The sequence below is a fragment of the Daldinia vernicosa genome (assembly GCF_022497035.1).
Source record: "Daldinia vernicosa strain CBS 139.73 unplaced genomic scaffold F5Y00scaffold_18, whole genome shotgun sequence".
In the NCBI taxonomy this organism is placed as follows: domain Eukaryota; kingdom Fungi; phylum Ascomycota; class Sordariomycetes; order Xylariales; family Hypoxylaceae; genus Daldinia; species Daldinia vernicosa.
This window is the reverse complement of record NW_025953934.1, coordinates 167,570-195,105: the sequence shown is the minus strand read 5'-3', so window position 1 is coordinate 195,105 and position 27,536 is coordinate 167,570. Positions and strand designations below refer to the sequence as shown.

Sequence of the window (27,536 nt, the reverse complement as noted above, 5' to 3'; positions counted from 1 at the left end):
TAGGGTGGCTACAGGGGCTTATACGAGTATATAAGAGGCGTAAAGCGCCCTTGTTAGAGGTTAGAAAGTTAGGTGTTATTAAGTTTAATATAATTATTATTTGGTTTACCTTAGGTACTTTCGACATTCACTCTAGGCATGATTCACCTCACTAGGGCATCCAATCCTGATAGCAATCAACTTGTGCTCGTTTTCGTTTTGTTCTGATGTTTGCCAGAGTACGTGGTCAGTCTTGTCAGTCTTGTCACTCGCATTGTCGTCACTTGTACGACGCACTCCGACAGCTTTCACAGAATGGTTATGGGATTTATTGAGGATATCTTAGGCTTATAATATAAGTAGGTATGTAACTTAGGAACCTAAGGTGACCATAAAATTCGATATATTTCATCCAATGTGCGAATATGAATCTTGACCTTCTCCAACACCAAGATACCTCGTCAATATGATACCGACAAAAAAGGCGTCGACAAGACATGAAAACCAATTGGCCAGGCTACGATACCTTCGCCGGGGCCAAAGGGCATGCTAAGAGAATCGAACTAGCTAACGAGGCAGCAGATCTATTCGAGGAGAGGAGCGAATATGGAAAAGGTTAGTAGAGTTACTAGGCATTGAGTTGAAGGTTGCCTGAGAAAAGGTAGGAAAGTCATATACCTTAGGTACCTATTTACGGGAGGGACCTGATTTATACCCCGTTCCCACTTACCACCATCCCTCATACCCGATCCCTTTAGATATTAGCATTAATATTAACCTAGTACCTGTTATCCTCGTATCCTTCAAGTGTGTTGAATGATTGCAGTTTTTCCTACTCAAGATCAGTGTTTAGGTACCTAAGTCATACGAAATCTAGTTCCCCTATAATCCACCACGAAACATTTAGATATTTCGTAAAGCTCTAGTTACTGCCTTTAATACCTGAGTTATTAAGATAGTGTGAGTTAAATGAGATGAAAAAGTATTAGTGAAAGAGCGGAGGAAACATTTTGGGAGAAAAGAAAAAAGTGAAAACCATCTTAAATCGTTACTAATATAGTATAGTTATCCCGAATTTAAACTCACCAGAATGAAAGTTATAGGTTAAAATATGTTTATGTAAGAAATGGCGGGTTTCTTGGCAAGTCTCCTTTCCGTAACTTGCTTGTATATATGCGTCTTAGTTACCCCTGAGCAAGGGGTGTCACCCAACTTCACAGCCCCCCCTAATCCTTCTTCCTCCCCTCGCTCCCCCCTACGCGACGAAACTTCCTCTTATCCTTCCTGCTCATCCTAGTCCTATCCCTCGTCCCCTTCCCCCCCTCCCAAAACCCTCTCCCCTTCTTCCCGATGACGCTGCGGCCGCAGAACAGACACGCCTCCACCGCGTAGTTCTGCTCCCGGCTGCACCACCCGCACACCATGCGGTTCGCCCACTCCTGCGGGTGGTCCTCGGCCGCGTCGTGGCACTTGTCGCACGGGTACACCTTGGCGCAGCACGAGAACCGGAACCACCGGTACGACCGCCGGTAGTGCCGACACGTGCCCTTCTCCGGCAGCGGGTCGCCCGCGTGTAAGCCCAGTTTCTCTACGCGCTTGCGCGGCCCGGCTGCCGGGGGCGGTAGGGACCCGTGGCTGATGGTGAGGAACTTGACCTCTGGGATCTTGAAGGTGAACTTGGCGTGGCACTCTCGGCAGACGTTGGTGATGGCGTCTCCTCGGACGGTTACTAGCCCCTGGCTTGGCGTCGAACATCTAGAGCATGTGGGCACGAATGTGCTAGGGGAAATGTCAGTGCGTGAAATGCTACGGAGCGAGAAATGATGAGGGTAATATACCTGGGGAGCATGTCGGCGACGGTGCAGCAGGCAACGTCGATGAATCCGGCCCTGACCGAGCTCTGATGCACCATTTCCTGACGGAACTTAACCGTAAATGCTGTGGCGCACTTCTTACAGCTACCCGTCTTTTCCACCTCCGGTTTTAACCCCGTTACTTCGTTTAATGTTTTACAGCGCTCGCATTTAACGCTGAGGTTCAATATCGACACTTGGAGTAGCTCGATACCGTGTAGTTCGATTGATGGAAATGACATCGCTGTGCCTTTTTCAGCCTGCTGCGTAACAACTGAGACGCCTTCGTTCTGTATGCCGGTCGCTGCACCCCCATCGTCAGATTCATCCTCCGAGTCCCAGAAATCATCGTCAGAGTTGTCCGATTCTCCTGATTCATTGACGTAGCTCCACTCTGGAGGACGAGGAATGACATGAATGTGACTTCTTCCACCATCATTGGTAGCCTTCGAAGCTACCGTTCGTTGAGCTGTGGTATCAGCTACCCTATTGTCGCTTTTGGAAGTCATCTCAGATTTCATTTTTGCTGCGTGGGCCTGCTTAGCCATTGCGTGCATATTCTGTGAGAGATAATTTAGATGACTCGTCAAGTTCATCTGCTTCTGTTGAGCAGCCCTTTCTGCAAAGATTTCCTCCAAGGCCTCAGCATCTTGTGATTCAACGTTATTAAGCAGAGCTCGCAAGGGTTGTAGGGGGTAAAGTAAGGGAATGATCAACTGAACTGATTGAATTTGTTGTAATTCAGTCGGTAATTCGTTCCGTCGTCTTGGCTCCAAGGGTAATGTATAAACGATTCCATCCGCGGATTTTTGGTAGTGAGGCATCCGGGACATCCGAGATTCGAGCCGTCTGATCTCTTGCGCTCGCCTTGCTCTCGCAGTGGCGATTTGCTCTTCCGTGAATGACTCCTCTGGTACATACTGTCTTCGAGGCGTTGGAGTAGGTTTTGGTTGTGCGTTAACCGTTGGAGATGAAGGCTCGCCTAACACAGCGGCTGGACCATTTAGGTGTCTTGTATCCTTGAAGGATAATAGAGTTATAGTCTCGGTCTTTCGCTCCGAAAGAAATGCTTCGAGGTTTTTGTCCAAAGCGTTGATAAGAGCCAATAGAGTTGAGCCTTGATTTTCATGGACAAGCTTGTCCCATCCTCTTTCTATATTGACGGCGAACCCACGAGGGATGTCCTTATTCTTGACTCGAAGAACGGGGGGTCTCTCTGGATACAATGCAGGTACCCGAAGCTCGCATTCCAGATAATCCAGCTCGAAAGGAAAGTCCGGATCGGATGGTTTGAGCCGGAATAGTAGATTTGTTGTTCCGTCTTGCAACGTATTTTCTATGGGAGAGAAGCGCCTTTTTAACTGATTCAGCTGATACCTCCGGGGATCTCGAGTCTGTGAGTCGGGGATCGGCTTTGGCACGACGTGATTAGTAGGGGCTCGATCCACGGCTTGGCGGCCATCAATGGCGGCTCCATGGGGGGTTCTAGTTGAAATCATGATGCTAAGAAAAAACGGCCGGGCTTCGCCGAAAAGGACACTTCAAAATCACCAAGGGATTTCCTCTAAATATGGAACGGAAAAATAAATACTAGTAAACAAGAAAATTATCCTTACGCTCGAGAGCCTGGAAGAGATATGTGAGACATCAATGTATTTGTGGTTTTTATCTACCTAAGTACCTCTTAGGGCGATGACTCGACCCAAAACTGATGACTTAGAATGATTTAGAATGATGCCCCAATAAGTTCACAACAGGACAAACTGCAAAATCCGAAGACCTTCCATAATTGCATAGTCCCGTTGCCACCTTATCGTCAGCCCCGCTCCTGACATCTGCGCCCAGGACTGATAATTACATGACCGCATTCTTCCTGACATAACTGAATGAGATTCCAATTTTCTCTCCTTTTTTTGTAATAACTCAAATCTGCATCACTCCTAGCTGCCATACTCCTCCGTATCAGCTCAAATGAATATCGTTTGGCAAGGTTGAATGTCTGCAATATCACCCATTATTGCACTATTGATGGACTGGTGAATGAGACTTTAGAAACGGAAACACTCATCCTGAATGGGGACTGTGGTGTTATACAGCGTCTTCTCCCATGAGCCCGTGACATATGCATTCAGGGAGAAATTGAAAGCTGAGCGTAGTTCAAAGCCGCTGGTGCAGGTAACGTTCCTGGACCAGATCATTGGGCCGGCCTTTCTGACGCGCATTTGGCTCTGTGCCACGTTCAACTCGTTCACAAACTGGGACCGCGCTGTAATTCCGCCTGTGGTATTGTAAAGACCATCCATGACATCAAGGGCCAACTCAATTGTGAAATCAATGAAAGGTGATGCGTGTCCTGTGGCTGCTTCCGCAGTTTCGACAGCAGAAGCGAGGAGTGGTGACCATCCAACAGCATGTGAGTTATCAGCGTTCGTGAAGTCAAGATGTGCGTGACCGTCATTAATTTCCGTCGTGATATTGCTATTGTGGTATATGGCTCCCACAGCACCAATATCAGCACCTACGGCCCAACGAAGTGCTGGCTTGAGACTGAAGGCGTTAGGCACACTGATAGCACTGGGGAAGAATTGGCCAGGGGAGAACAGGAAGTTGTTGTTGTCAAGAGGTGCGGTGAGATTGAAAGTGACGGATAAGTCACCGATGAAGGCCGCGTCTATGTCAAACCAGAGATCCTGAAGATGCGAGCTTGGAACATCATAGCTGAAATAGCCGCGGATTATAGCGGCGTCAGTGAGGTATCCCCTCTTGGCTATGGTTGTAAAGGATGGTGCTTCAAAGATTTCCATATCCGGAGGAAGTGAGAAGTTGGAGGCGACATTGATACCAGGCTCATCGAACGTGATGTTTCCGCTGCTGTTCTGCATCGAACTTCGAACATGGGAGAAGGTGACATGCATGGAGTCTTTGGATCAACGTTAGTCGGTTCAATTGCTTAATATTGCGTCTAACCTACTAGTTGCGGTAGCAAAATTCAGCTTGATAGTCTGTGCTGTCACCGTGGCGATGTCGTCTTGCCAGATGAGACCCCTGACTTCGTAAATTCCTCTTTCACCTTTAGCGTCACAACCCTCCGCGCCATTCGTGACTAGGTAGAAGGTGTCATAGATGGACCATATTCCGAGGGCGCGCTCGAACGTAGTTGTAGCATTGAAAGTAATAGTCACCGTGTTGGACGTACAAGTGACCGCGCGTACCGATCCGATGGACTCGAGTAGCATCGCAGGTTGCTTGGTTAGTAGATCAATGTTGACACTATTGAGGGGATCCATGGAATTGCCGAGAGTATAGTAGAGACTGACGTTCTTAATCGGCACCATGTTGGCGTACTTGTTCACATCGTAGCGAGGGGCCAGAACCGGGTGCAGGTCGGTGAAGTCGTTCCACGCACCAATAGCGGTGGCAGCCAAGAAGGCAAAGCATGTCAAGTAGGATGCGGATCGCATGATTGCGGTGATGCTTTGTCAAGATTTTGAAAGAGTGTGATGGGAAACGAACGGTGATAGGCTTAGAGTAAAGTGCGAAAAGTAACGAGAGGCTAGGCTTGGGTAGAGAAATAACAGAATAACTTGAAGTTTCCTGCTACCTTGGACAAGAAATTCAAGTTAACTATCCTAGGCCTGGGAGACAAGAACAGAGAATGGTGTATGTTCAAGTAGATGTTGTGGATGGTGTGGAAGATGTTTTGTTACCCGAGTTTGAATATGTGTTGAACGTTGGTGGTTACCTGCAAGAATAGTCTTGGGAGGTTCCTGCCTGAGCAAGTTTCTATGCGGCAGTGAAACAGACTATGAGCAATTTATTCTAGGCTATCGAACTGATATAACCTGTTTGGCTAAAGAACCTACCCAGATAAGGCAGTTGCACGTCTGGAGTTTCTTGTTTACAGTCTTGCAGTCTCCCGATGTACACATTCGGCAGCTATGACTCCCAACCTTAGGAAGCCTCGCAGGGAAGGTAACTACCCAACGCGTGTACATACGAATATTTCGTAGCTGAGCAACTGCATACATGTACCTAATAAGGTTTACATCTATAGAATAACAGCGTCTACCTATGTTCAATACATGTGCCTACCTAGGTAGGTACTTACACGTAGATACCTTGGGTGCATTAATGGCCACACGCTTGATGTAATTAGGAAACTCAACTTATTATTCAAGTCTTCAACCGAAAGGACATCACAGCGTCTTCTAGGTCAATTTTTGTTTACAATAAGATGAATTCTATAATTGGGTAAATACCTACCTATCTTAGCTATCTATCTACATGATCGATGTAATATTAGAAGTATAACTCCGCTAGAAGTCCGCATAATTAAATAATTACAAGAACTTGTGTGTTCCTCTCTTTCTACGCACTTAAGTCCACGCAGTCCCTAAACTTGAATTGGGTGCGTGATGTTTATCATCAGACGCTTATGAAGGAGTCAGTCCTGGCAATGAGCAAGAGCATGGGTTGTAAGGGCTACTATGGGTTACCTACAAGCTTCATCTATTAGTATAGCTTCTTTGATATTTGTTATATATATTTTATCCAGCGACATACTAATGATTCTAGGTAGGAAAAAGCGGTATAGTCTTGTATTGTCTATTTATCGGGGTGCTTTACTCTATTGATGGACTTCTATTAAGCAAGGTCTTACATAGATCTGATTAGCCCTCCGCGTTGACGACCTCTTAATCGACAACAGCCTCAGATGCCTGAGCCAAGCGACTCTCTTGCTTCTTGGTTTCTTCCTTGAGAGCAGTCTGGAAAGCTTGGCGTATCTCCATTTGCTCAGTCTCAGTGAGAGGGATTGCGCTGCCACGCCGACCACGCCAGCTTGGTTGGGTCTCCTTTAATGTTGCGTTAGGATCTTGGCCGGTTGGATCCTTGAATTCGTATGAACGTATCTCGGTGTTGTCCCAGCCAGTACCTATTAGCCGTCAGTGGTTATCTGCTCTATCAACCGGTAGCGAGGGCCGCTTTTCTATCCAAAGGAGTGTATAGTTTGCATACCTCTCTCTAACTTCACTCCGTCAAAGTCCTCGGTAAGGAAGTGGAGAATACCGCCATGGGTGACAAGGACAACCTGAGCGTCATCTCCGGCTTTGTTCACCAAGTCCCTAAGCCATATCCTAGCGGCCCGTGACCTCGCCTCAAGATTGGCAGGGGTGGGATAATACCTGCTTTCGCTAGACTTATCGTTCCAGCCCTCGTGAAGCAGATGGAAATCCACAAGTTCGCCAAATTCTTCTTTCAGCTTGCTGGGATCTGAACCAGTATCGCAAGGCAGCGTTGAGATTTCTTGAGCATCCGGGAGAGCGATTACTTTCTTCCCGGCTTTAACCGCTGGCGCAAAAGAGCGCAGACAAGTAAGTATCGTCCGCCGTATAGGGGAAGCGACGAGATGCGTAATTTTATCGTGAGCATCGAATTTCTTGCAGAGCTCATCGCACTGAGACTCGCCCAGAGGCGTTAAGTCTGGATCGCGTATTTGCTGATTTGCTTCGCTCAGGTTGTGATAACCTTGAGCATGACGAACGAGATGAACGATAGGAGCCATTACTACAGTAGTTCTAATAATATAATTTAGGGACTTCAAGAAACTTGGCTGCTGATGAAAAAGAGAGAGTTGAGAAAAGATAAGTTCTATTCTTTCCAGGTATTCTTTAGATACTCATCGAGGTCTAGGATAGTTTCTTTGACAGATGTCGTTTGTCTCGGACCTTATTCAGACCACTAATGACTGTCCGGGACCCGATTGCGGTGATGCTAAAGCCACGAGTCATTGTGCAAACTCTGATCAGCGGTCTCAACAAGTCAAGTAATTATTTGACTTGACTTGACTTGGCTTGACTTGACTTGGCCAGATACCTATTTTTAGGATATTTGAATGGGTCAAGCTTTTATTTTTTTTATTTGACCAGTTATCCAGATATATTTTGTGTATATAGGCCCACTTATATACATATTTACGTGGTATAATTGGTGGTTAAGGTATAAGTGGTTTCTTGTGGCTTCCTGTGGCTTGGCGTGGCTGGATATGTGGATTTTGTGGCTTATGTTTTTAGAGATGAGGCGCTATCGGACTAATACTAATTCCGGGTCCGAGACTCAAGCCAATCCGTAAATATTGTCAGGTAAATAAAAAAATTCATTTATTTGACTTGACTTGGGGGCGGCCAAGCTTTTAGTAAAAGCTTGCTTGACTTGACTTGTTGAGACCGCTGACTCTGATTGGATTAAATTATTGACAGTTATGTAAGTCTTTAGGTTAGGTAGGTAGTTTCTGGATAATACAGTACCGTTCTTCGCAGTGGACCTCCTAAGACATTTATTTAATTGACTCATTATGAACTCGCAATTTGAACTCACATTGCGAAGTCGCCCAGTTTACGCCATGACGTAGTTAAAAAGGAGGACATTTATTCTAATCGGTCAGGAGCTTTCAAATGCTGCAGCTATCCGAGGATCTGCAACCCAATAACCTGGTCTGCTGGTTCTGCATTGCAACAATTCGAAACGTTGAGGATTTTAGATATTGAGGTGTGGTCGTGTATGTAGGTCATGTGGGATACGGAATACTACTCAGTAATTACTTGTACGAAATATATAATTAACAATTTTGCGATTTGGTTAGTCTGTAGCTATTTTGGAAACAAATTACGAGGTCAGGAGGTACATACATGTACAGTTTGTACAGTTGAAGGCCTCCGGGGATCTCGTGCAACGACTTATCTCGCTAGATCGGCGCTATTGTCGGATTTAGAATAACTCCCCAATAAATTGGCTTGCCGCTGAGTTTATGAACGGGTAAGGGTTTTTGAGGTAGTAATAAAATTTAATATGTACGAGGCATGCAAGTAGGTAATCATAATCATATACCTGCCTATCGTCTTAACTACCCCAGATTAGAATGTCTGAGACCGCCGTGGGAACACTTGGGACGTGCCCAACACATGTGTGAGACGCGGAGATATAACGTGTAGCTAATGCACTAACAACGATGTCGAATTGCCCGTCATAGTTGGTAGAACCCTGAATAACCCCTCTCTTATGTAGCTCTCTAGCTTTCTAGCTGCTTACTTAGGTTAGGTACTTAGGCCAAGTATGTGCATGCAAATAGTGTACAAACAGCAAAGGAATAGACGATGTGACTATTTCTAAATTAGAAATTAGACATGATGCAAATCTGAAGCTGGTGTAGCTCAACTGCTACCTTGAGTAAGTACCTGGTATAATACCTACAGTTTAGTAGGTACCGTAAAAGATGCATATTTGCTACATACGTGTATGTAAAATGTAAATACATCTGGTAATGACCAATTAGCAACCCCTGAGCTGTAGTGTAATTGTCTGTAATTGTCTGGAAGCTCCTTGGCTGGTCTTGTCTGTTGGTTAAGGCTTGTGCGCCTTATTGGCGGCCCGGCGCTAAAAAAAGGATACATAGAAATATCCAACGTGCGTGCATGGGCTGATGGGCTGCGTGGGCTGCATGGGCGGTTCCAACTGTCAATAAGTTGTCAAGGGTGCAGCAAAAAGGGTTGCTTCTTCAATTTACCACTTATCGATTTCCCCAGTTTTAATCTCGACAACTTCCCCCAAAAGCCTTTCTTACCTTTCCTTCTTCTTTACGACAGACAATATTTATTTGTGCACACGTCAAGCATCAACATCGACACTTCCTACCTCAAGTCTTTGTCTTCAAGACGCGCCGCTCATTTGCACCACCACGCTTCAATTTCTCTCATCCAAGCCTGTCACTTTCAATACCGCAATCATGCCTGGTGTTCGTAAGTCATCCATATACTTCCTCTCTTACCATATAAATACCCCAAGTCAATTCGTGAAAGGTTATGATGCTAATATGCCATACCCATTATAGCCAAGGGTGCTCTCGACAACTTGAAGGCCAAGTTGAAGAAGATCTTCGGCAAGAAGCCCAAGGCCGAGAAGAAGCCCGCCGAGGAATCCAAGGCTGACGCTGCGGCTCCTGCTGGTAAGCTATATCCCATTTCTCCAGCATCCTTCAGCTACATGACAAGGGAATTCCTTACTGAGCCTGAACTGTTACTAACTTATCACAGCTGCAGCCGCCGGCGAAGCCTCCAAGGCTGATCAGCCCGCTGAGGCACCTGCTGCTCCTGCGCGTAAGTCCAACCCGAACCCCCTCCTTTGTTTCATATTGAATACGCACCAATGGATCTTCCCGCGGGGGGTTCCCTAGAGTTACACGCATCATACTGTAATCGGAATTGCGCGTGACACTAGCTAACAATCCTCTCCGAACAGAGCCTGCTGCTACTACCGAGGCTCCCAAGCCTGAGGCCCCGAAGGCCGAAGCTCCCGCCGAAGCCCCCGCTCCTGCTGCCGAAGCCCCCGCTGAGGCCAAGGAGGAGGCCAAGCCCGCCCCCGCTGTCTAAGCCGATGTCATCTACAATGGTCTCCGATCGAATCAATTCAGACAGTATAAACTGGAACTAATATGGTCGTTGGACAAGTGGAGTGAACAGGGCTGCTTTCTGTCACAGATCGTCGGCAATGGTTTTGATTTCATGGTTTGGTGGTTGCGAATGGACGGAGGATATTCCCACAGAGTTTGCAGTTTGAGAGATACCCTAATAATACTGGTTTGGCACACAATGGCATTATCCTTCGGTCTTAAGGGTCTTTATCGTAGCTAGGAGTCTATCAGCACGTGATACAGTATACTTCTAGTGCTTCTTTTTACCCTATTTTATTGGTCTTGAACGCTATTGCATGTAATAGGATCTGTACGAAGTACCTACATCTCTTACTCTGGCCAGGCGGACTGTTTGAAAAGGCATACCTGAGTACATATTCACGCATTCCCGAGGCCCTCTTGCCTGGCAGACCTAGTGTAGATACTATCTAATTCCATGAGCATTGCTGATTGCAATAGACCTATTATGTTGTTTGAGCACCAGAGGATAAATTGATACGCGCATTTGGTAAACGTGTGAAAGTTGTCCAGGGGTAACAAAGCCCGTATGTTTGGAATGCTAACTCTGTAGTGTAAAGTAAATGACGCTAATTTTGGACTGGGTTAATAGATGAAAATGGTAAGGTTCGAGAAAGTAAATGGAAACACGAAGTCTGGTTCATTGTGGGCTCTCATTACGCACTTGAATACCGTATCTTTTCATGGGTCTTACGAGTGATCATAACTCTATCCACTTCTACGTAACTAGCTATCCTTAATACATATAGGGTCTAATCCTGAGATAGGGGCTTTCGAGTATCCTGGCCGAGTTTGCAATATCGCTTCTATTAAATATGGCAATCATACATAGAAAGCGCCTGGGGCTCGCGGTCGTGTTTTTAATTAGGACTATGGGGCTCAATAAATTTTGAGGGACCCTTGTCTTCACCCTGCGAGTTATTAAGAAGCTTGAGTAAACGAATACTTCGTAGAAGTAAACCTAAGCTTCTAGAAGACGAACCTCGTAAGATAACTTGCGCATTTATCCACTTGGCCTGTCGCTAGATTTAGCCCAAGGGGCCTGGGTGATAGGTGATTGGGTACCTGGCGTGCTGGTCCGTGGTTGAGATGGCCTAGGGACAGGATGTCCCGGACCCCACGGTGCTCGGGAGTATGGAACACCAGGTCCGGAGGGTGGCGGCATATTTGTTGCCTGTGCCCATGGTGCAGCTGTACCGGATCCAGTTGCTGCAGTTGGCGGCGGCATGGATGTCGTAGAAGGGGGTTGGTTTGCCATATGGATACTCTGCTGAGGGGCCGTGGCATTAGGATCCTGTTCCCAAGAGAATAGTGAGCCGAATGGAAAATGTTGCACCACTGGGAATTTAGAAAGAACCTCGGCATTGAACATCTTGATCATTCCCTGCCACAGGGTTAGCCAGGAGCGAGAAATACAATTATGTCTAGTATATATATACCTTGTTGATTTTACCCCAACCGTCCTTGATACCGGATATATCGAATAGTATGGGACTGTGTTCCCAAAAAGGACCCTTCTTCACATCGTTGATAAACCCTATGGCTGAGAAATACATGTTCTTCTTTCTCTCTTGTTCAATATATTCAGCTTTGACTACTTGTGCAGGTTTAGGTGCCCGGAACAGGGAGCCTTCAATCGGCATAGGCTCTGAATCTGTAATCGCGCGGCTTAATTGTGCCGAGCCGTAGATATAGGGTTGGAACGAGTGATCATCTAGACCCCAGACGCCATGGGATCCCGCAGGCTCAAGCGTATATGTTAGAATCAAGCGCCTCACCACTCGAAGGTAGGGTTCAAAAATACCCAGCACAATGCTGCGCTCAATTTCACCACCCGGCTTACCATCTTTAAATGCGCCAAGCTTCCATAGACCTCCGAGAAAAGCTAAGAAACTTAACTCATGGCCGGTTCCGTAGTCGAGTCTCTGTGGACTCCCAAATCCACCGAGTAGATAAGCTGTGAGCTCGTCTTTGGAGGTTGTATCGGATTCACCTCCGGGGCCAAAATTTAAGACGGAATCAGGTAGGAACTCTTCAAGGAGGTCCACGACTCTTTCCTCTAGTAACCTATACCACTTCCGGAAGCTAACATTTCCAAAGCGCCTCGGGCCCTGATCAGGCGGAGCTTCGTCGATATAAGACTCTATCCTGACAAGTAACCTTTGCAGCTTCAATACCGACTGGACCGGTTGGGTCTCGTATTCCGAACCGATTTGGAAAGTTATAATCTTGTCCTTCCCGTCATCTCCTATAGACTTCCGAGGACACATGGCGCGATTTAGTTGCATAACAAATATGCCAATATCTCGATACGCCTTTGAAGTCAGGAACCGGGCGACGTCAGGTCCATCGTTAATCTGTTTTGTAGGCTTGACAAAAGTGTATTTCTTTGAAGGATCCCATATCTCTAAGACGGGGAAGCTATCGACACCCCCTTGGGATTGTTGCGAATCCTGCACAGTTGCCATATTGACAGGATTTCGCCTTGTATACAAGATCTAAACGTGATTTAATGTCTTTATCTTGTGGTCACTTTTGATAGCAATTATTTTAGAAATGACGAAACCGGAAGTTGATAGAAAGGTACTGGGTTATGCGATAGAATTGAATGTAGCACACGGCGTTTGCTAGCTGCGTCACAGCTTCCTGAGCAAAACATATGCCCCTCCCCCACTATGTATGTACATATCTCTATGTACTTCGTAGAATGTGCTTGCTGTTTAATGGAAGCTTCTGCACGGGCCTCAAATTAGGTAACACACTTCTCATGCCCTTGCCTTTGCGAAACCCCACAACCCGCAGGTAGGTACGTTTCCCGGCAGTCCGGTAAGTGAGCCGGGTGGCTTGTGTACAATACAATACCAAAAGTCGAGACTGGGATAATCACGCGTCGTAATTACTGCCGCGAGAGCCTCACGCAATTTTCTATAATCACCTCTAATTAAGCCCTATTTCAAAGTCTTTTCGAAAGTAGACGGGACTTAGTCTACCCTCTTCTTTCTCTTAATCAATACCCAACTTTCAGTTACACGCCCCAGCTAATTTTCAGCGTATTTATTGTATCCAAGGCCGGAAATATGGTGGGGACTCGGAGTGGAGCTCTGGTTCCAGGTAGAGGTCACATTCCAGACGGAGGACGAGTACAACAGCATAGTCCTAGCCCTGAAGACGTCGACAGTGGTGATGATGAAATTCCTCATACCTTATCACCTAGACGCTCAATCGATCCGAATGTACGGTCGCTGGATCACCGTCGAAAGCGACAACTGGATGACCTAGTTATGCAGTCTAATCCGTCTAAAAGACGTAAAGTTGAGCCCTCAACCGATGCTGGGAATGCACAACTATATCCGACGTCTGCGTTGCCCTTTGCTAGACGGCCGGCCGGAACCATACCTTCTCGAAAAGCAAGCAGAAGTCCCGAAGATGATGTACCTCCGGGCCTGGTAAGCAGTGTCAATGCCGCGTTTAAAAAAAAAGGGCGTGGAGACCATCAGCAGCTTCTAACGTCCCTGGATGCTCATTTGAATAATGGGGCCACCAGTTCAGAAGAAAATGAGAATGCACGGAAAAATACAGGGAACAACGCCCAGGTCCAATCCAAGCATGATGTCAATATAGGCTTACGGGAATTTCGGGACCGTGGTGCAACTAGCACATCTAAGCGCGGAAAATCCCCGCCTACACTCATCATTGCAGATGACCATGAGGAGGGACATGAACCAGATCCCGCCCCGAACAATAGTAGTATCGTTCAACATGGCCCAGGTGAAGCTCGAAGCCAGGCTGATAAATGGGACGTACCCGTGTCACCGGGCCAACAACCATTGTCTAGGCAGTCAGCAGTCTCTAATGTTTCGGGAGAATTGCCCCAACGTAGGAGGCGTATCGAAGTTCATATACCACAACATGGCTCCAAGTCTGCCCAATCTTCTCAAATAGGACAAATCCAAACTTCTAAACATACTCGACCCGCATCGGAAAGAGATCAAAATGGTTCACCACAATTAGTACAGGCAGACCTTGAAGTTGGCGCGCAAGATATACGGGGGAATGATGAAATGGGTACTGTTTCAGAGCATATTGATGGACTCTCCTCAGACGATGAAAGCCTCTCAGATTTCGACTTGTCCGAAGATGGTTTCGCTCAGGATGTGGCAAAATTTCGAGCTCGACATCCTGGAGGCTATAGAGGCAGTGAAATATTTGAAAGTCCCCAAAAAGACGATGATGTCGCTATACACATTGATTATTCTAGTCTCAGACAAGCGCTTCGACTTATAGGACATGAAGCGTGGTCTGGTAAGGGACGAGATTGGCATGAGCGGCCATTTCTTTTCGACTTTATGCAGCCTGGACCTGTCCGAGTTTTACTCAAGTTTCTAACGAAACTGGAGAGATTGCTCAAAGCAACTCCAAGAGCTCCTCGAATTATAGAGCAGAATAAGTTTCTTGATAAGTACGGTGATCTCTTTGGCTATTATTTCTCGAAGATCAAACTTATACTCCGTCATATTCGGGGGATGAAGCCCGCAAAGGAAGGGCTAAGCCGATCACAACGAAATCAGGAAATTAAGAAACATGACCAGTTGGCTCAGGACATTGCTTCGCTCGCCATCCCTATGCTGTTTCATGTTCTAGCATCTGCGTGGTGGCTAGGTGGTGGCAGATATGGGAATGATGCGTCATTTACAATTTCTACCATTGAGTTACTTATGAGGATACTTGGTTGGATCGGGTTGTTATACCGCCCGTTGCTTAGGTCGATACGACAGCAGTCATCTGACACTAGAGGAGAGGGGAAAGGAGAAAAAGGAACCGAAACCCAGAGAAGAAAGCAACGCTTGAAGCGGGAGAAACGAGAAGAACTTGAAGAGGTTTTAAACGACTTGAAGCAGGTTGTTGATGCTGGCCCAGATATGCTCGAGAGAGAAGAACGCCGTCGAGACTTAGAACATCGGGCTGAGCAAGCGCGATTAAGAGAATGGGAGAAATATGAAGCGTCGCTGATGATGTCTACCCAGGAACGGCAACAGAGGTCAGTGTCGTCTACCAGGGGAGCCCACATACCGCTGTCGCAATCACGAATACCAACGTCTACGCGAGGGTCATCAGCCCAAGGACGGTCACGAATACGACCGTCCTGCGATTGGTCTGACGAAGAGAAGATATTCCTCTTCAAGAAAATACAGGAGTCGTACCCCGATCTGCTAGACTTAGATGATGTCCGTTGGGAACTTGATAAAACCCTGGACGACACCGAGGCAATGGCAGAAGAGCTCTTAGGGCTGATGTTGGAAGCTGTATCTCCGCAACAAACGGCAGCAGACAGAAATGCGCATATCCAAGAGATCATGCGGAATTATAGGCGTACATGGGGTCATTGAGTTTGTTTGTTTGAGGAATACAAGTTACTATACCCGTGCGTGTGCAATGTTTAGCTCTTGGCTTCTAGAATATCAAGTTTCAAAATTTAAGGCTATAATACTTTGATTCTATTATTCTAACGTACTGCCATTGATGTGATTAAATCGCATAATGGTCTAATTGCCAATCCTCTCCGGTCTAGTTATCTACGTATTGGAGGGCTGGGTCGATTTAATTGGCTCTCGGATAAGTATGTCTGGAGTTCTCGAGAACGTTTCAAGACAGGTTTTCTAGGCTTACAAGTAGGGAGTTGTCTAGCTTCAATGTCAAATGAGAGGTTAGCATACCCAATTATTAGATTGCGTACATGCGGTCTGCATGCTGTCGGGTCATCGACGAGGGGCCGACGGCATTAGTTGGCCAATTCCCGGTCTCAACCTCCAGCTTGGCCAAGTCGTGCCTGCAGACTGAACCAGTTGAGCCCAGCGGTTAGATTAGCTGTGATCCATTATTCAGGGCTTCTCATTAGCAGGTCGGAAACTACCTATACCTAAGGTATGTAGAGTTGACTTTTCGCTAAGGCGGGCTTGTTATGTAGGCACCTCTATGTATGTACATGCAAGTAATCGGTAGATCCACTGAAACGAGGCGGACAGGCCAAAATCTATGTCACATGTCTGCTATTGGGTTGACCGTTATCAATTACGTAGCCGAACCGAGACGACGTTGCAAAAGCAACATTGTAATGAAACGGAATGGCGAGGAATTAAGCTGATGTATATATATACACCTTATATTGCATTGTCGTGTTAGAAGTAAGCGACGTCGATGCACCTGTTTGGAAGTTTGCTTCTAGTTTTTCATTCGTAACAAGTAAATTAAAGAATGTTCTTAGTCTTTTTATAGGAGGCATTTAAATGGATTTAAATGCCGGTTACAGGTAGGTACCAGCCATCTGGTTTCATTAATGCTCGGTTTTAGTGGAATTGGTAGGTGGGTTAGCCGGCAACAAGCACGGACCAAATACATAACTGCATGGCAGCATGGAAGTGAGCTTAGAGCTCTTATTGCTCAATGACAATCGACCCGCTAGGGCCCCTGTGAAGCCCCTGTCTAGACCCCTGTGATTAAGTGATCCCCTCCAGCGATGCTTGCCTATCGGGGTTTAGGTTCAGTGCTTAGACGGGCTCTAAGCCAGTAAGAGAGTCGGTCGTTTTGTGGCGGTCTTAACCGTTGGTGCAGAATCTTGGAGAAGCCATTCTCTTTTTTACCTTTTCCACCCCCCAATCCGACACTTTCCTATCTTTTGCAAAAGGGCGTCGCGAAGGATTGAGAAAAAAAGGCCATCCACGTCGCGAAACAAAATACGCGTTCTTTTCTCGGTCATCCCTTTCTTTTACCTGATTTTTAAATTTCTATTGTCAATACTACACCAGTAGCAAGTGAATACTTTGCTGTATTATACCTCGTTGGTTAATATCCCACGGCGCTAATCCGATATCAAGACGAGCAAGGGGAAAAAAGGAGTCTGTAAGTAAGACGACAGGTCAGTCAACACCCGATTCAACCCACCATCAACGCTCGAACCCCCCCTTTTGTGACGTGTCGATGCTGTGAATATTAGCTGTTTTCAGTCTTAATTGATTCCTTGGTCAATGAGAATCTAAAGCTACATGCATCTCAGTCGCGCTCACACACACCCATGTAGTCACCCATTATGTTTGAATAATTACAATTGATTAACACTCTGGCCTTCTAGAAAGTTGTATTAGTAGCACTCTTGATTTTCCCGACCTAGAGATCTTTGACAAGCGACCGATTACGTATATTCGATAATAGAGTTCTCTCTATCTCATAAAGACCGAAATCATGTCTGACGCCGAAGGATTCGAGGTTGTCCAGCACGACGAGTCGGTTCTATCGGGCGAGGAGACTGCTGGTACTACTGGTACTGGGGCTACTGAATCGCCCAAATCTTCAGTTAAGTCGAGCAACGGATCTAAAACCGATGACACTGCCGTGAAGCGACCGGCTACTGGCACTTCCGGTGTCCGTCGTCCGGGAACAGCAGCCAGTACCACTCCGAAGACTACTACAACTTCAACGGCTCGTGCTAGTGGAGGTTTGACCAAGCCTCCAACTCGCCCACCTGTCGGGGCCGCTGTCAAGAAGCCGTCAGTAAGCACTACTACGACCCATAGGCCCACGCCGTCTGTCTCAGAAGATGAGAGGAAGAGGTCCACTATGACTTCTGCGGCGGCGCGTCGAACCTCGACGGCACCAAGTGTAACGTCGTCTCCCGGAAAATCTAGCGTCAGATCGGGCATTTCCACTACTACCGCGGCAAGGAAGCCCTCCTCGGCTACTAGCAGCATAGCCTCGAGAACCGGCACCCTTGCAAAGCCCACACCGTCTACGGCTGGCACAGGGAGTTCTCTGTCGACACGGACGTCGACGGCCACTCGGCCTGGAGCTCCTGGTGCCGTAGCTGATGCAAGGAAGCGACTGTCCAGCGTCACAGGGTCTCCAATTTCTTCTACTGGAGTTGCGAGACACGCGCCCCGCCCATCTCTCGCGTCGCCGACTTCTGCGGCAGCAGCAAAGGATATCGAAGACTTGAAAGCGAAGCTTGCTGAGAAAGAGTCGGAGGTAGAGTCGTTGAAGGAACAGGTTGTCTCTTCCCAGGCCAAGGTCACTGAGCTTGAAGAAAAGATCAAGACCGAGGTAAATGGTGTCCAGGGCGCCGAAGATGCCGTGCGCCAGGGACACGAAGAACTCCTGGAAACCTTGAAGTCAACCCATGCTTCCGAGAAGGAGACTTTAAGTACCCAGATCTCGGAGGCTGTTGACAAGCTCAAGGCCGCCGAGGAGCAGCTTGAAGCCCACAGGACGAAGCTAGCTGAATTGACTAGCTCACAGGAAGCCAAAGACGGCGAGATCAACGGCCTACAGAGCAAGCTTGAGGCCCTTCAGCTTGAGAAAGATACCGGTGCTAAGGATAGCGAAGGTGCTTTGACTAAGGCGGCTGAGGAGCACGCTGCTGAACTAGAAGGTCTTCGCAAATCGTTAGAGGAACAACATCAAGCTTTCGTTGAAGCTCTAAAGACTTCGCATGCAGCCGAACTAGACCAAAGCAAAGCCTCATCCGGCGAGCACGAGAAAGCACTTCAAGAACTGAAGGCCGCTAACGAGGCGCTACAGAAGAAGATTGATGAACTGACCTCTTCGACCGACAGCGCAGGTGCCGAAAGTGCCTCCAAAATTTCTGCACTTGAGAAAGAGCTCGCAGATCTGAAGTCTGCTGCCGAGCAAGACAAGGCTGCACTGGCTGCTTCGCAGGCAGAATTACAAGAAGTTAAAGCGAAGCTTGAGGAGTCCCTCGCTGTCGTGGATGCGACAAGGGAAGAGCTAACTAAAGTCAAAGAAGAATTTGCTACCTTACAGGAGGAGTTAGGCCAGGCAAAAGCGGATGCATCGTCTAGCGCTGATCTCGCTACTAAGATCAAGGAGGCCGAGGAGAAGTACGAGAAGTTAAAGCAGGAGCATAAACTCTCGGATGAGACACACGAAGCCCAACTGAAGCAGGTATCCCAGGACTACGAGACGGAGATTGAGAGCCTCAAGGGTGATGCTTTCTTCAAACGCAAGTTTCACGTCCTCGAGGAAGAACATAATGAATTAAAGACCAAATTTGACGAGTTAACCGGTACGCATTCAACGACTATCCAGAGCCACACAGAAAAGTTGGAGGCTGCAAAGGCCGAATATGCGGCTGCTGTTGCAGCCCTTTCCGCTAAGGAAGAAGAGCATCAAAAAGCACTTGATGCATTACAAGCTAGCCATGCAATGGATTTAGAAAGCGCCAAGAGCGGTGCTTCAGTTGACAGGGAAGCACAACTAGCCGAATTAGAATCTCTCAAGGCCAGCCATGCGAAACAAATCGAGATCTCCAAGGCCGAGAGTGAAGCTGCTCTCGCAAGGGAGCTGGAGGCTCTCAAGGCTGCCCATCTTGAGGTTCTCAATGCTCAGAAGCAAGACGCGGACGCGGCGATTGCCGAGTTGAAGGCTGCTCACGCCCAAGAGCTTTCTGCCAAAGATGCTGATGGCAGCGCGCATATGGAGCAACTAGAAGCTTTGAAGGCGGCTGTCGAAGAGGCCCAGGCCGAACTAGAGAAAGCCAAGGCCAGCCACGCACAAGAGATCGCCGAGAAGGAGGCTGACAGCAGCGCCCATGGTGCTCAGTTGGAAGCATTGAAGGCGGCCCTCGAGGACGCGCACGCGGAGCTCGACAAAGCTAAGGCTAGCCATGCTCAAGAGCTGGCTGCTAAGGATGCTGATGGAAGTGCCTATGTAACCCAATTAGAAGCCCTCAAGACGGCGGTCGAAGATTCGCAAGCCGAGCTCGAGAAAGCTCAAGCTAGTCACGCCGCTGCTCTCGAGGCTCTCAAGAAGGAAACCGAAGATGCCCACTCTGCCGAGATTGAGAAACTGATAACGATGCAATCCGAGGCTGTAGAAGCCGCGAAGAACAACGCATCAAGCTCTCACAAGGAAGCCATCGAAGCCCTTGAAGCGAAGCACGCTCAACTGATCGAGGAGTTAAAGCAGGACCACGAGAGTAAGCTCTCTGCGGCCACTTCTGATGTGGCTAAGCATCTAGATGCCGCTACCGAGCACGAGACGGCATTAATCGCAGCGAAGGAGGCACTGGCTAAGGCCCAAGAGCAATCCACAACTCTGGAAGCAGAATTGGTTGAAATCAAGACCAAAAACATTGAACTGGCTAAGATTCAGGAAGAGTACGAGTACTTGCATCAACAGCTTGCAGAGGCCAAGATGAACAACGTGGAGCTCATGGCTGAGCTTGACGCTTTAAAGAACCAGAGGCCGGATACCTCTATTGCGGACAGGTTGAAGGCGGAGCTCCAGGAACTCAAACAGTCTCATGCTCAAGAATTGGCCGCCGTCAAGGAGGTATCCGCGAAATCTGCGGGTGATTTCGAGCTTCTACAGAAGGAGCACGATGCCACAAAGGCAGAGTTCGAATCCCTAAAGGAGCAGTTAGAGGCAGTTAAGCAGGATGCACTCATTGCGCAGAAGGACCTGGAGGCGCATAAGAACGACGCCGAGGCCAAACTGAAGAACCAGGAAGCCGACTACAAGGATATGTACGAGAATCTGTCTACTATAGCGGAGGAAGAGCAGAAGAAGAGAGCGGCAGCCGAGAAGGAAGCATCCGATATCAAGTCGAGATTTGCAGAGATGGAGGCTCAGCTGAAGGTCAAGGACGCGGAAATTGCCGAGGCACTGGTATGAAGCCCGATTAAACTCTATTAGTAGTAATCTATAATACATTATGCTGACCTGAATACCAGGCCAAGGCGGCGGCGCAAACGCCAGTGAAGAAGGGTCTGTCAGCTAGTAGATTCGCAGACAACAATGATGAAGCTGACAAGAAAGAAGATAACGAAGGTGCTACCGACTCGGAGGCTCCCGCAGCTGCAGGTGAGGAGCCTGACCATTCATCGGCTGCGATGAGTGCGGTGCGCAGTACCCCCTATACAAACCCTCGCTTGCCAGTCGCAGCATCTCCGCTTACATCTACTTTCACTTACACAAGTTTCTTTCAAGCCATCACGAGAAAAAGTGGCTGACTCATGTGTAATAACAGTTAGCACAAGTTAATCTATCCATCAAGGGCCTGAAGTCCATGAGTGACGAAATGGGGGACCGGAATCTGCGGTACGTAGATTTAATGTCTAATCTCATCTCTTAAATTATACGCGTGTGAAGGTGTCGATTCGATCAATAGGCTAATAGGACACAGCATGCTCAAGTCCATGACCAATATTCCCCAGAAATCATAAGCTGGAACTGAACGATAGTCGGCTATGGCGAGGAATTCCTTCTCGATATTATAGCGATTCTTTCATTCCACGCTTTTGATGACGTTCCCAGCATGACTCGCCTTTTGACTTCATTCCGGCCACGAACTTTCAACGCCAACACGTTGGATACGCCGTCCAACCAATCTTCTCGCCTAACCGCTACCTTTGCGACCGGGCTTAACCCTAACTAACGCACGCCGTTTATCGGGAATTTGCACTTATTATTCGGAAACCGACACGCTTTGTAATGAAATATTTTTCTTGGAGGGGAAAGGGGTCCTGATACAGATACCTTAAGGGGGGAGGAAGGGAAGGGCGCGACCTTTTTTTTATTCAACTTTTTATTTATTCTCTCTTCACTGTACTGTGAGTCGTCGCGCCCGGGATGGGAGGACATGGAACGGCATGGATTGATGTGTATGAGAAGAATAGGAAAGTTGTGCGGAACAGCCGAGCTGCGTGCTAAGGTAATGCTGAAGGAAATGTTTTCCCCGCCCGTTCTGATTGATTAACGTTACTTTACTTTACTTTGCTTTGCTTTACTTTCTCTAAGGACTACGTTATGTGGATATTGTAGTAGTCTTGTCTAGGTACCTAACCTACCTATGTAGTAGTTGAAATGGACGATACCCCCTTCTTATCTGCTGCTGGCGGCTTTCGTTTGTTTAGGTAGGTTTCGTACCTCTTAATGTCATTGTCAGCTATGATAGGGAGTCTTGATAAAATCAATACATATCATAATCCACGATGTTATATCAGAGCAACTAGGCCAGGCCAATTCACATTAATCCTCTAGAGCAACCCAAGTATTTCTACTCTCTTACATTAGATCAAATTTTTCTAGGCATATCAAAGCAACAAGAAGTAAATCTATTACGCTCATTAGCGGACCTGAACATGAGAAGTATACATAGTATGCAAAGCATTCATTATTTTCCTCTCGGCTCGAGCCATTACCCAATATAGTTTAAGACGAGGCAAGTTTCTCATTCAGGGGCTTCACCAGATCCCGCACTTCGAACATGGCATCGAAGTTCTGCTGCTTGACGAACCACGCATTCACCAGCTTCCACTCCTGGTTGGGGTCCTTGAATTGGATCTGCGGGTGAGTGTTAGTATCGGGCACCATCGCCGATTAGATCAGAGGATACGGGGAATGGCTTACATCGAACCGCCGGAGCAAGCTTGGGACAACCTTATAGATCTCCAACAAGCTAATATTCTTTCCGATACACGTGCGGGCGCCCATGCCGAATTGGAACATCATTCCATTCATCTCACGAATCCGACGCTCCTGTTCCTCCTTCTTGGCGCCTACGAGTGTCTCGTCAACTAGCCACCGCTCAGGTCTGAAGGTGTCGACGTCCTCGCCCCAGATCTCTGGCCGGCGATGTATGATCCACGCCGAGCAGCCAACAATGGTCCCGCCCTTGACGTAATGGCCTGCAATCTCAACGCCGGGCTCGGGAACGATGCGCTCGAGCGGCAAGCCAGCCGCCGGGTGTAACCGGAATGCCTCCTTAATGCAAGCGTCAAGATATGGCAACTTTTGGCTCTCGGTCCATGTCACAAGACCCGTTTCGTAATCGCTGAATATGCCAGACAAAGCAGCGTCGTCCAGCTCTTTTCTCAATTTTGAGAGCGCAGACGGGTTGCGTAGCAGATAATAGAAGACACTAGCTAGTGAGATAGCGGTCGTTTCGGAGCCGGCGAATGCCATGGACACAGCCATGGTTTGCACTAGAGTGTCGTTCATGAACTCCGGTCGGGCATCATGCGAAGCGAGAAACTTGGATAGTAGATCGGGCGATTTAGGTTCGGCTTTGCCTTCGGTGGAGACCGGAAGAAGAGGCTTGGAAGGATCGCCTGTAAGGTTAGGTCCCAGACGCTCAGCCATGCGAGCACGCGCGAACCGCGCAACAGGGAAAGTCGCATCAATGAGCCCCCATTGGGAGAGCTTGAGGTAGATGGGGTTTTTGAGGAAGACACGGTCGAGCCACGGAATCTGGCCGATCTGATTATGTGTGTTAGTACCTTTTCATAGCGTATCACGTCAAATTCCAACATACCGGCGCAACATAGAGGAACAGATTCCCTAAGTAGTTAACTATACCATCGATATCCTCGTTCTTCTCGATGAATCCATGTCGCTTGCTATAAGTAATCTCACCGATTACGTCGAAAGCGTAAAACTGCAGCCATCGTGGGAAATCGCACCCTTCCGGGTTGCCAGCAAAGAGGTACTCCGTTTGCTTAAGGAACAACTTAGTCGTATTGTCAACAAAAGGTTCGTACTGTACTAAAGCAGACATAGCAAAGGCTGAATTGACACATCGTCTGAATTGGGCGTGGAAGTTGTTGTCCGTCGTACTAAATAGTGAGGCAAGAGAATTTCCTTTGACTACTGACTGCTGGACAACATAGAAGTCGGACTAATAAAAAGTGTCAAAAATTGATACCTCCTACTGGAAATTGTATAAGGGGCTCGTACCTTAACAAATCCCTTATTAAGGCCATATATCGTCTTGAGGGCCTTCGGGTCCGCAAACGACAGAGAATTGGGTCCCAGGCGTACTACATCGCCATACTTGGCATGCAACTTTCGATGTGTTATGTCAGGTCTCTGTCCATAAACATCACAAAATCGCCACAAGTCCGTCAACGAAGCCAGAAAGGGTCCCGGGTACTTGTTCAAGCCATTATGGTATCGATTCTTAACCAGCCATGTGAGAACCGCTGAAACAATTAGGGGTAGCCAAAAGTGAGCTATGAAGCTCCCAATCACAGAGTTCTCCAGTCCAAGCATTGCCCCACGGTTTCATCTGCTCTTGTGAAATAAGCTGGAGTTAGAACGGGACGGATAATAGCAGATTTCCACTTCCTTAAAACGGTGGGAAATCTGTAAGAGCCTATAGGTCATTAAAACCTCTAGATACTCTTGGCTATCGATGTATAGAGTTTCCGACCTGGTAGTACAGCCAAAACAAAAAAACCCTGGGTGCACCTATGCCCTTAGAAATATGAGAAGTAGAAACGCCGAGGCCGAATATCAGGGACTGCTGACAACGTGTGCCAAGGTGGGTATATATGCGGTCCTACTTGTCGGTTATCCCACGGGCATGTCGGCGTTATCCAACGGTGATTTGGCCAAGGATAAAGACTCCCAGTACCTGCGGCTAGCCTGTTCGATTAAAATGGTGGGAGAGGGCTTGAGGGTGGAAGGTACACTCGTACTTAATATTTAGATAACTATATGATATATGAACCGTTACGCTTGTGACGGCACTTCAGGGCCTTGCGGTGGCTTGAACCAGCTCCCCGGCGCCTCTCGGCCCCTGCGAGATCGTCCCCATATCCGCTTGAGGTTCCGCTCAGAACTAGCCAGGCTACTACAGACCCAAGACTCTGGGGACCCCGCCGACCCACCTGGAAGGAAAAGGGACCCTGTCGACAAGGCCGTCAGACGAGGTGAGCGGGGGAAACAAGCGCTTGGCCCAGTGTTGAATTGGGAAAATCGACAAGAAAACCCTGGGATGACCGCCAAGTGAGTAGACACGTGAATAGCTCGACTCTGCGGCTTGGGGCTGTATTAGACGTGATTTCGGCAGATGGATAGTCCAATGGTTTCGCAGGTATAGTCAAACAAGCAAACAAGAGCACGATAGCACGAGCCGGAGAATATGTTATGTTTCGGGTCATATCCGCGATGATCAACTGATGTAGCTTGGGTTGACCAGGGCGCTGTTGGTGACACGGTAACCATCTCGGGAACTTTCTTGGAAACCCGAGGCGTATATATTACCCTCTCAACGCTGTCCTAGGAAGCTTAAGTCCGTTTTCCGCCATCCGCCATCCGCTTGGGCGAATAGAGTAGCTCTCGTTGGAAATGGCGCCGAAGAGCGCAACTAAGCGCGCAGGGGGCAGGCAATGCGGCTCTCATCCATGGCAAACCAGAGATGGTAATTAGCTCAAGAGGCGAAGAAGGTAGCGTCAAATTTGAGCGTAAGCCTCGGCACATCCATAAGTGGAAGGCAGGCTATCGAGATGATAGCAGCATTGCAGACGGGTATGACTCCGCGATGATGTATGATGTAGTTTGATTCTCGTGAAAATTCAGATGGAATTTCTAATTGTAGGTCAAGTATGTGTCTCTGTATGTATGTAGGCGTTAGGTATTGCTGCATGGCCGTGTGTAGCATACCGTCATACATCATACATTGTACATCATCATACCTACATTGATGATAGGTATGCTACAATGATAGGAGGTAGGTATGCTACCGTGATACACAAGCCACAGCCACAGCTGCAAGCCGAGCAGGATCTAGATTCTAGACCACACAATAAATCTGACGTCCGAGACCAGGCGTGTGGGATTCCCGTCGTTGTCTGGTAATGGTAAATGGTAGATGGTAGATGGTAACCTAGATGGTAAATGGTAAATGGCGATGGTGTTGTTGACTGGAGCAAGAAATGGGTCATTAAAACTGCCGAGTTGTAATGACGAAGGGAATCTCGTAGTAAGTTTCAGACATTAACCAAATCGAGCCATCGACAGATTCGGTGAGGTGGGGACGATATAATAACGGTAATAGCAACTCGGCAGATGTAGAGACCCATAACTTCCATAATATCTATAGGTAGGTACCTACCTACAGCAAACTCTCTCTTTCCTTTTCCTAACTTCTTTCCATTTTCACTGCGGTTTTGCCGCGCAAAAAATATTATAGTCAGACCACGTGCGACCTGCATGTCGCGAATTAGTACATGTAAGGTCAATGTTCATATGTTGTGAACCGTTTGAATGTTCCATCAATGGTGACTGTTCCCTTACGTAAGGTAAGGACCGGGCACATGGACCCGGATGGGATCCGATAAGAGGTAGGATTGCACGATGAGTATGTAAATCCGATCTCACTTAATAATCACTTATATAATATACCTACCTAGGTACCTAGGTAGGTATGTGTAAGAGCATATTTACCTCCTTTCTTCCCCATTACATATAGCCTGATATCAACCCCTTCACCGGCTTAGACCTTTTGCTTTTTGAACACAACTGCAACCTCGATATTACCTACGTGATCTCTTAGGTAGCCGTCGATGCCGTGCCGCCTACCTTGATATACTTCTTAAAGTTGTGCTACCCACCGGATGCAGCTCATTAAAATTCCGTATTTTTCCAGACCGCGTACAAGGCGAAAACATACCCCGGATGCAGCTTAAAGTCCGACTTTGACAAGGCTTGTTAGTCATGCTCGAGAGCTGCCGGCGGTGTGTTGCGTGGTTTTTCAGTCATTGGTAATAAGCGCCTCCGCTTTAGAAAGTCGTGGGTTAGGTATTTTCACGGTAAGGGGGAAGGGGATTTGCCGTTGGTGCTCGCGGCCGGCTAACAATTCATAAGCTTATCCAAGCGTGGGTTATCTCGACCAGAGCACTTGCTCTTTTCTTATTTGCTGGGTTTCAGCATGGTAAGTTCGGTAGTTAACCGTATACTTGTGAATTATATATATATACAATGAGGCAGGAGTGGCATCCCGCTCGGCGTCTATTGCGTCTACGGCGCTCTCTAAAATCCGCTCAACTCGCATTGCCGGCGGCACTGTACGCGTCTAGGCTCTGGACTCGCAAGAGCACCTGCAGCGCCTTATCAATATAAAATAGCCCTAATACAGGCATCCAAGACCTTTTAAGTATGCTGCATATACTAGAGCTCTAGAACAACCTTAGGCTGGCTCGTGAACGATGTTGAGGGGCTGGCAATCTCAACCACCTCAGACTGCTAAAAATACCAACGGCAACCAAGTTCTGAGGGCTTGATCTTAATAAAATATGAATTAAATCTACTATACTTTTATTAAGAACAAGCAGGACTAGTTGCTCCTTTCTTCGCCTAGTGCCTGGTATATTCATCGGGGGCTATTGGATCCCCCTCAAAGAAAATGCCCAACTTGCGTGCTCGAATAT

At 47.5% G+C, this 27,536-nt stretch overlaps 9 protein-coding genes across 9 annotated transcripts; 4 read left to right on the top strand and 5 right to left on the bottom strand.

Annotated features, from left to right (window-relative positions):
- Positions 1 to 943: 943 nt before the first annotated feature.
- F5Y00DRAFT_268839 (uncharacterized protein) lies at positions 944 to 3,538 on the bottom strand. The gene is made up of 2 exons (XM_048012334.1): positions 1,818 to 3,538; positions 944 to 1,758 (listed from the first exon to the last, which is right to left on the bottom strand). The coding sequence occupies exons 1-2, from the start codon at positions 3,329 to 3,331 to the stop codon at positions 1,206 to 1,208; spliced, it is 2,067 nt and encodes a 688-aa protein (XP_047865679.1). The 5' UTR covers positions 3,332 to 3,538; the 3' UTR covers positions 944 to 1,205.
- Positions 3,539 to 3,567: 29 nt separating this feature from the next.
- F5Y00DRAFT_234686 (uncharacterized protein) lies at positions 3,568 to 5,527 on the bottom strand. The gene is made up of 2 exons (XM_048007459.1): positions 4,804 to 5,527; positions 3,568 to 4,752 (listed from the first exon to the last, which is right to left on the bottom strand). The coding sequence occupies exons 1-2, from the start codon at positions 5,291 to 5,293 to the stop codon at positions 3,881 to 3,883; spliced, it is 1,362 nt and encodes a 453-aa protein (XP_047865678.1). The 5' UTR covers positions 5,294 to 5,527; the 3' UTR covers positions 3,568 to 3,880.
- An 874-nt stretch (positions 5,528 to 6,401) lies between these two features.
- F5Y00DRAFT_234683 (phosphoglycerate mutase-like protein) lies at positions 6,402 to 8,002 on the bottom strand. Its single transcript, XM_048007458.1, has 2 exons — positions 6,851 to 8,002; positions 6,402 to 6,767 (listed from the first exon to the last, which is right to left on the bottom strand). Exons 1-2 carry the CDS (start codon positions 7,393 to 7,395, stop codon positions 6,527 to 6,529), a joined length of 786 nt encoding a protein of 261 aa, XP_047865677.1. The 5' UTR covers positions 7,396 to 8,002; the 3' UTR covers positions 6,402 to 6,526.
- A 1,257-nt stretch (positions 8,003 to 9,259) lies between these two features.
- F5Y00DRAFT_234679 (uncharacterized protein) lies at positions 9,260 to 10,752 on the top strand. The gene is made up of 4 exons (XM_048007457.1): positions 9,260 to 9,625; positions 9,718 to 9,831; positions 9,920 to 9,982; positions 10,125 to 10,752. Exons 1-4 carry the CDS (start codon positions 9,613 to 9,615, stop codon positions 10,253 to 10,255), a joined length of 321 nt encoding a protein of 106 aa, XP_047865676.1. The 5' UTR covers positions 9,260 to 9,612; the 3' UTR covers positions 10,256 to 10,752.
- Positions 10,753 to 10,947: 195 nt separating this feature from the next.
- F5Y00DRAFT_234676 (Phosphotyrosyl phosphatase activator) lies at positions 10,948 to 12,981 on the bottom strand. The gene is made up of 2 exons (XM_048007456.1): positions 11,754 to 12,981; positions 10,948 to 11,698 (listed from the first exon to the last, which is right to left on the bottom strand). The coding sequence occupies exons 1-2, from the start codon at positions 12,780 to 12,782 to the stop codon at positions 11,318 to 11,320; spliced, it is 1,410 nt and encodes a 469-aa protein (XP_047865675.1). The 5' UTR covers positions 12,783 to 12,981; the 3' UTR covers positions 10,948 to 11,317.
- A 200-nt stretch (positions 12,982 to 13,181) lies between these two features.
- On the top strand, positions 13,182 to 15,807 carry F5Y00DRAFT_234675 (uncharacterized protein). The gene has a single exon (XM_048007455.1). The coding sequence runs from the start codon at positions 13,392 to 13,394 to the stop codon at positions 15,699 to 15,701; it is 2,310 nt and encodes a 769-aa protein (XP_047865674.1). The 5' UTR covers positions 13,182 to 13,391; the 3' UTR covers positions 15,702 to 15,807.
- A 1,635-nt stretch (positions 15,808 to 17,442) lies between these two features.
- F5Y00DRAFT_49482 (uncharacterized protein) lies at positions 17,443 to 21,652 on the top strand. Its single transcript, XM_048013732.1, has 5 exons — positions 17,443 to 20,991; positions 21,057 to 21,090; positions 21,145 to 21,224; positions 21,353 to 21,423; positions 21,509 to 21,652. Exons 1-5 carry the CDS (start codon positions 17,551 to 17,553, stop codon positions 21,546 to 21,548), a joined length of 3,666 nt encoding a protein of 1,221 aa, XP_047865673.1. The 5' UTR covers positions 17,443 to 17,550; the 3' UTR covers positions 21,549 to 21,652.
- An 884-nt stretch (positions 21,653 to 22,536) lies between these two features.
- F5Y00DRAFT_252657 (cytochrome P450) lies at positions 22,537 to 24,375 on the bottom strand (the record flags this gene model as incomplete). The annotated part of the gene is made up of 4 exons (XM_048009955.1): positions 22,537 to 22,668; positions 22,735 to 23,583; positions 23,639 to 24,001; positions 24,061 to 24,375. 4 exons carry the CDS (start codon positions 24,373 to 24,375, stop codon positions 22,537 to 22,539), a joined length of 1,659 nt encoding a protein of 552 aa, XP_047865672.1.
- Positions 24,376 to 24,589: 214 nt separating this feature from the next.
- On the top strand, positions 24,590 to 25,117 carry F5Y00DRAFT_261187 (uncharacterized protein; the record flags this gene model as incomplete). The annotated part of the gene is made up of 2 exons (XM_048011164.1): positions 24,590 to 24,791; positions 24,861 to 25,117. 2 exons carry the CDS (start codon positions 24,590 to 24,592, stop codon positions 25,115 to 25,117), a joined length of 459 nt encoding a protein of 152 aa, XP_047865671.1.
- Positions 25,118 to 27,536: the final 2,419 nt, after the last annotated feature.

Bases quoted from the DNA above. Each gene is read 5' to 3' on its own strand.
- F5Y00DRAFT_268839 (XM_048012334.1), bottom strand. From the start codon at position 3,331: ATGATTTCAACTAGAACCCCCCATGGAGCCGCCATTGATGGCCGCCAA. The intron at 1,759-1,817 runs GTATATTACCCT...CATTTCCCCTAG, and splicing joins GTCGCCGACATGCTCCCCAG to CACATTCGTGCCCACATGCT.
- F5Y00DRAFT_234686 (XM_048007459.1), bottom strand. From the start codon at position 5,293: ATGCGATCCGCATCCTACTTGACATGCTTTGCCTTCTTGGCTGCCACC. The intron at 4,753-4,803 runs GTAGGTTAGACG...GTTGATCCAAAG, and splicing joins GAATTTTGCTACCGCAACTA to ACTCCATGCATGTCACCTTC.
- F5Y00DRAFT_234683 (XM_048007458.1), bottom strand. From the start codon at position 7,395: ATGGCTCCTATCGTTCATCTCGTTCGTCATGCTCAAGGTTATCACAAC. The intron at 6,768-6,850 runs AGGTATGCAAAC...CTGACGGCTAAT, and splicing joins GACGGAGTGAAGTTAGAGAG to AGGTACTGGCTGGGACAACA.
- F5Y00DRAFT_234679 (XM_048007457.1), top strand. The intron at 9,832-9,919 runs GTAAGCTATATC...AACTTATCACAG, and splicing joins TGACGCTGCGGCTCCTGCTG to CTGCAGCCGCCGGCGAAGCC. The intron at 9,983-10,124 runs GTAAGTCCAACC...CTCTCCGAACAG, and splicing joins GGCACCTGCTGCTCCTGCGC to AGCCTGCTGCTACTACCGAG.
- F5Y00DRAFT_234676 (XM_048007456.1), bottom strand. From the start codon at position 12,782: ATGGCAACTGTGCAGGATTCGCAACAATCCCAAGGGGGTGTCGATAGC. The intron at 11,699-11,753 runs GTATATATATAC...ACCCTGTGGCAG, and splicing joins GTTGGGGTAAAATCAACAAG to GGAATGATCAAGATGTTCAA.
- F5Y00DRAFT_234675 (XM_048007455.1), top strand. From the start codon at position 13,392: ATGGTGGGGACTCGGAGTGGAGCTCTGGTTCCAGGTAGAGGTCACATT.
- F5Y00DRAFT_49482 (XM_048013732.1), top strand. From the start codon at position 17,551: ATGTCTGACGCCGAAGGATTCGAGGTTGTCCAGCACGACGAGTCGGTT. The intron at 21,091-21,144 runs GTCTGTCAGCTA...ACAAGAAAGAAG, and splicing joins GCAAACGCCAGTGAAGAAGG to ATAACGAAGGTGCTACCGAC. The intron at 21,225-21,352 runs GTGCGCAGTACC...GTGTAATAACAG, and splicing joins CATCGGCTGCGATGAGTGCG to TTAGCACAAGTTAATCTATC.